The sequence below is a fragment of the Eucalyptus grandis genome, chromosome 7 (assembly GCF_016545825.1).
Source record: "Eucalyptus grandis isolate ANBG69807.140 chromosome 7, ASM1654582v1, whole genome shotgun sequence".
Taxonomy (NCBI): domain Eukaryota; kingdom Viridiplantae; phylum Streptophyta; class Magnoliopsida; order Myrtales; family Myrtaceae; genus Eucalyptus; species Eucalyptus grandis.
In genome coordinates, this window is record NC_052618.1 from 51,149,566 (window position 1) to 51,155,201 (window position 5,636).

A 5,636-nucleotide genomic window follows, 5' to 3' on the forward strand; every position below is an offset into this window, starting at 1 on the left:
TTTATAGGGCACTTCTCAAACACTTCAATAAAAAAAATTATCATTTTTAGACACAACATATATTTCATTATGTGATTGAAAATGAAAATAAAAGAATTCCTTATTAATTATGGCTGATCAAGTCCAAATCTTGCTAATCAGAGATCAATCTGCATATCTTGTGTGTAACCAAGCTCTTTAAGATGAGTAGCCATTGCCTTCATCATGGCTTGAGGACCACGCATCACTATCTGCAACATTATAAAATAATCGTTAAAAAAATTAAATGGACCAAGTCGTATTTCAGTATCTGCATAACAAGTCTCATTTTTCACAAAATAGCTTCAGTAGGAGGAAAAAGAAGCTTTCAGCAAAATGGATTTGCTTAAATGTGGGAATTAAGAGATTAACCTTTACATCGGAAGCAGGTGGTGGACAGTGGGTTCGGATCATCTCCCTCGTCACATACCCGACTCCACCGTTCCAATTTTCAGGAGCCTGAAAATTGTGCAGAAATATTTTAGATAATTGAAAATGCGAAAAGATTAATTAATAAAAAATGCTTAATGGCCAAATCAAATTGTGTTAGAACAAAAAAAAAATTGTGGGCATAAAAAAATGCTTAATAATTGATTAAATGGGCGCTAACTTGGCCAAGAGATGGAGCAATAATACGTATATACAATCCGAGAAGAGTATTGTTTTCACAATTTAGAAAATAAAACGCAAAGGAGTGAAGATTTAGAACCAATATGGATATTCTCACTAACCTGCTTGACAACATAATACACTGTGAAACGGTCGGGAAATTTCTCGGCAAAGCTATCTAATTCTTCCTGCAAATAATTTAGGAAGTCATTAGGATGCAAATTACTTTGGTAATTGCGAAGTAAACGGGAAGCAAATAAGGTGGTCAACTGAATGCAAAATATAACTTCGTGGGAAAACGTGAATTACTATTTTATGTTGGTGCAAACTCGAAGCGTAAAATAGGCCTTGCTATTAATTCTAATTCTTTTTGAATCTGTCTTTTTTTTTTCCCGGCCTGGAGGTTCGATTCAATTAATGTTCTTTTAAGGTAGAATGAATGGCTTGCGTGCTGTTGGATAATTAAGTCGCTACTAAATAGTCACTTTCTAAACAACAAATGTTCAAAAAAGTCATGAAATTTCACAATTTGTAGGGACGATCTTAAGTAGTTGCTAGTGGTCTAAGATGCATTAGGGGAGTGCACCAAATTATAGAAGAGTGGCATGAATAAATGACAAATTTAATATCAATTTAAAAAAGAGAAAATCAGGTAGAAATGTATGTATACCTTTAAAAGTATGTCGCTGACAGTGTCATTGGCATAAATTAGGTGCACTTTTGTTTTGTCTTTTGGATTTTCCAGTATGGCGCGAATAAGCTGCATGAAAATATTAAAAGAAAAATTTGGGGGGAAAGCCTCAATTTAAGGCCCAAAAAAGAACATTTCAACTTGATTATAAAAAATATGTTCTTCGGGAGTTAATGAGAATAATAAAGCATTACCTGAAACATGGGGGAAATGTCGGCGCCTCCCGCAATCAGCCCGAATGCACGAGCTTGATTGGGCTTATACTTGATTTGTCCCTTGAGAAGAGATAAGCAAAACATCAACATTGTAGAAGATCATTTTAGATTTGGAGACGTTATATCCCACTAATCTTGCCTATATCTTTTCCCATCAAAATGTTGTGATGTTCGAAGACCAATATTGAATGAGAGTGACGTTGTTGAGTGATTTTGTGAGATCCATCATCAATGGTGACCATTTCGAATGGTTATGTATAAATATTCCTTTCAGAGATCTGACTTGCGTGAAAGAGCGGTTTGTAATGATAGTAGAGTTTGTATCCATTTATAGTATGGCTAATCGACACAATCTGTACAAAAATTTTGGCTTAGAGACTAATATACGGGAATTAATCAAGTGCTTAAGAGTCTCTAATACCCCATTTAATAGAAAAGAAACATTCATTCAAGATTTCACGATTAGCAGAGGTAATCATTAGGCCTATCTTAGACCAAGGCGACCTTTAAAGTTACGCCTCACTTATTATCTAGGCTTGGCCATCGCAACCGGCAAATTGGATTTCATATTCAGATCAAACTTAAAGTAGATAGCTTGCAGCAAATGCATATAATCTATAATTTAAAATTAAGGAATTATAGAACTGATACGTACGATGGGTCCTTTAACAAGGAGGTAATCTCCTTCGCGCATTTCTCTGAAATGGTGAGACAACTGTCCTTGTGGGTACATCTAAAGCACTCACCAGATAAAAACATTATAAGTTGGTCAAATTATAATAGTAGATTGAGTGGTATAATTAATATTGTTTTTTTTAGGAAAGCATATATACCTTCACGACCAATTCAAAGAAACCAAGATCAGAGTCTAGAGTTATAGGAGCATACGGTCCAATAACATCTTTACCCTCTCTATCCTTTCCTCTGCTCGACACATATTACTGAAAGGGTTAGTCCACTTCAAATATATTCTACCTACCAATCGACCATTTTTTTTATAGTGTTATATATATAAAATTCATGCATACGCAATTATTTTTATTATTTTTTGACAAATTTGAATGGTGTTATACTTGCAGAGTACGTGTTGTCCTATGGGAAGTCCCAAGACCGAAGTGGGCGTGGCAAGAGCAAATTTGAATCTTGATGTGTTATGGCTGATCGGGGTCTTCTTGATGAGTCTGAATTCCTTGAACTTTGTGGGGTCTAAGCAACCTTAGTGAACCATACAAAAATCCAGAAGATTGTGTTATTATCCCAAGTTACAAACTAATTTCAAGCTAAAATAAAATCAACACAAAAGAAGATGACTAATTAAATGATGATGCATGAGACATATTAGTAGCACCACACTCGTTCTATCTTATTGATCAATCATTTTTTTTTCTTTTTTTCTAGTTCAATTATCGGGATATATACAGAGTGCCAGGAGGGAAAAAGGATAGTCAAATCACATTGATCAGTCTTAAAGTAGCAAGTTCTGCAATAATTAATTGAGAACGTAGAGTTTGGTCGTAAAATATGTCCTATTTCTTTGAAAAACTAGCATTTTCCCCTCTGTAGAATTTTGATTTTTTCCTCTCTTTCGTTGACGGATTGCTTATTGCATGTTCTGATCAACATGATAGAAGAACTGGTATTTATAGTCAGCTGAACTACGTTTAGCTTTCATCCATGAAACGATGTCTTGTCCACGAAATTAGGTAAAATATGCAGTGAGGTGCAATTAACTCTTCCAATTTTTACGCCTTTGTCTGAATTCTCTAGAAATGAACATATGCTAATCAAATGGCTAAAATCTTACCCGAGAAATCGAGACGGTAGCTAAGCAAGCTCAATGACCACGTGGCCAAATGGACAATTCGCATTTGTTAATATGTCAAACATCATAGCTCGAGGATAAATTTTTCTTTGGGATAATTGACTTAAAATGCCTAAACATATTGTATAACAGCTCAATCCTAAACTTTTTCAATTTGATCAATTTAAATATTTTGATAATTTGTTAATGTAGTCATTTCAGCTAATTTTAGCCAGAAATTATTGTAGCAGATGTCAGCCATCCTACGTGGTAAGACCGGTGCCGACGCGGATGGTTTTTTGCAATTTTTTGAAATGCATTCTCTTTTTCTTTTGTTCCCATTCCCCTACCCTGGTCCAAGGCCACCACGATGGGCAGAACACCTTGCTTGTGGCCCGCAACCTCCTACATAGAGGTGTTAAAATGGATCACTTGTTTATAACAAAAGATAGTTAAATGGGTTTTACAATTAAAGGTTTAAGATAGGTGGGTCTTAAGTGGATTTTTAAATGGGTTGGGTTGAAGACTCATTTTCAACAAAAACATTATAATCTCTCCCTTCCCTTTTTAACTTTATAAAAATATTTTTTTATAAAAATCAAAATTATAATTTTTTTATTTTTATTTTTCTTTTCTTTTTCTTCCTTTTCTTTCTTTTTTCTTTCTTTTTCTTTCTTTCTCTTTCCTCCTTTTGGTTGCCGGCACGGCGATGGCCGCTGACCGGCCAAGTGAGCCTCGAGCTCGCGACGGGCGAGGCGGAGGCCTCGCCGACGCTCGGTGAGGCTCGAGCTCACCGGATCTGGTGAGGCAGAGGCCTCGTCGGTGTCGCCCGAGCTTGAGGCTTGCCGATATGGCAAGACTCGAGCTCGCCGGCGTCGGGCGAGGCTCAAGCCTCGCCGATGCGGGTGAGCCTCGAGCTCGCCGACGCCGGTGAGCTCAAGGCTTGCCTGTGGCCGATCGCCAGCCGTCGTCGTGGGCGGCCAGCCAAAGAAGAAGAAAAAGAGAAAAATAAAAAAAGAAAATTATATTTTAAAAAAAAATTAAAAAAATTAAAATTTTAATTTTTTAAAAAATAATTAAATTTCGATTTTTTAAATAAAATTGTTCATTAAATTTGTATAAAACTATTTTAGCAATACAATTTTTTAAAAAATATATATAAATATATATATTATATATATATATATATATATATATATAAGCTTGGAAGTATTTTAATAATATAATCTTTAAAAAAACATAGGAATAATTTTTTTCTAAATTTGGTTAAATATGAAAATATTTTATTAATATGAGTTGGGTCGGGTCGGGTCGGGTATGGGTTTGGGTTTGGGTATGGGTTGGGTCGGGTATGGGTCGGGTCGGGTTTGGTTCGAAAAATTTACATTAAGTATAAATGGGTTATAAATGAGTTAATAGATTAATTTGGGTCGGACCATTAATGACCCGACCCACCCGTTTAACGGCTCTACTCCTACGGCCATCGGCATGGCCTTGGACTGGCAGGGAAAATAGAAAGAAAAAGAAAAACAGAAATCAAGGAAAATGAAAAAAAATAAGAACATTTTTTAAAAATTGCAAAAGTCCTTCATGTTAGCATCGGCCATATCACATAAGATAGTTGGTTTCCACGTGAGTAATTTTCGGCCAATTTTAGCTTCAATAACTACATTGACAAATTATTAAAATGTTTAGGATTAAATTGACCACCACACAATTGGTTTAAGATATTTTGGATAATTTCCCAACTTTTTTAATGAGAAAATGACTCCTCCAAAATTTAGAATTTTTGTACGAACCTCTCGATCTTCTTCTCTTGAAAATGTAGATGAAAATCGCGCCCAGAGCCAATGCAACACCAATTGGATTTGCGTGCTCTCGTATGAATTGGAGAATGTCCATTTTGGTGAATTCAAAGGAGGGCATGTTGAGAGATAGTTTTCAGCTTTATTTCTGCCGAAAAAAGATAGGTAAAACTGAACATTGATCACGACAACCATATTTATAGATGACGGTGCTTGTTTTTTGTTCTTGTCTTGTGAATATGACCTAATATCTTTGCTTTGGGCATGGGTTTCGGTATCCATTGACGGGGAAAGGCATCAAAGGAAGGGATCAATGATAAATTTTATGGGGAGAGATCATGCCTTGAAAAATATACTGTTCATAGATTCATAATGTTTGAATGAAGAAACGAGCACTTCGGACAATAACGTGGCCGGAAATTAAAGAAACACCGTACCACATCATACGGATTCGAGGCAACATTAGAAGACAACTAGAAAATTTGCGTGCATAGTGG

At 35.7% G+C, this 5,636-nt stretch overlaps 1 protein-coding gene across 1 annotated transcript; it reads right to left on the reverse strand.

The window, feature by feature from the left end:
- On the reverse strand, window positions 1-5,285 carry LOC104454059 (NADH--cytochrome b5 reductase 1). The gene is made up of 9 exons (XM_010068778.2): window positions 5,134-5,285; window positions 2,607-2,748; window positions 2,367-2,457; window positions 2,189-2,266; window positions 1,513-1,593; window positions 1,298-1,387; window positions 750-815; window positions 391-477; window positions 1-230 (listed from the first exon to the last, which is right to left on the reverse strand). The coding sequence occupies exons 1-9, from the start codon at window positions 5,258-5,260 to the stop codon at window positions 138-140; spliced, it is 855 nt and encodes a 284-aa protein (XP_010067080.2). The 5' UTR covers window positions 5,261-5,285; the 3' UTR covers window positions 1-137.
- Between the last annotated feature and the right edge of the window lie 351 nt (window positions 5,286-5,636).

Excerpts from the sequence above, each read along its gene's own strand:
- LOC104454059 (XM_010068778.2), bottom strand. The coding sequence starts at position 5,260 with ATGCCCTCCTTTGAATTCACCAAAATGGACATTCTCCAATTCATACGA. Across the intron at positions 2,458-2,606 it reads GGACAACACGTACTCTGCAA|AGGAAAGGATAGAGAGGGTA; the intron begins GTATAACACCAT and ends TGTGTCGAGCAG. Across the intron at positions 231-390 it reads CACCTGCTTCCGATGTAAAG|ATAGTGATGCGTGGTCCTCA; the intron begins GTTAATCTCTTA and ends ATAATGTTGCAG.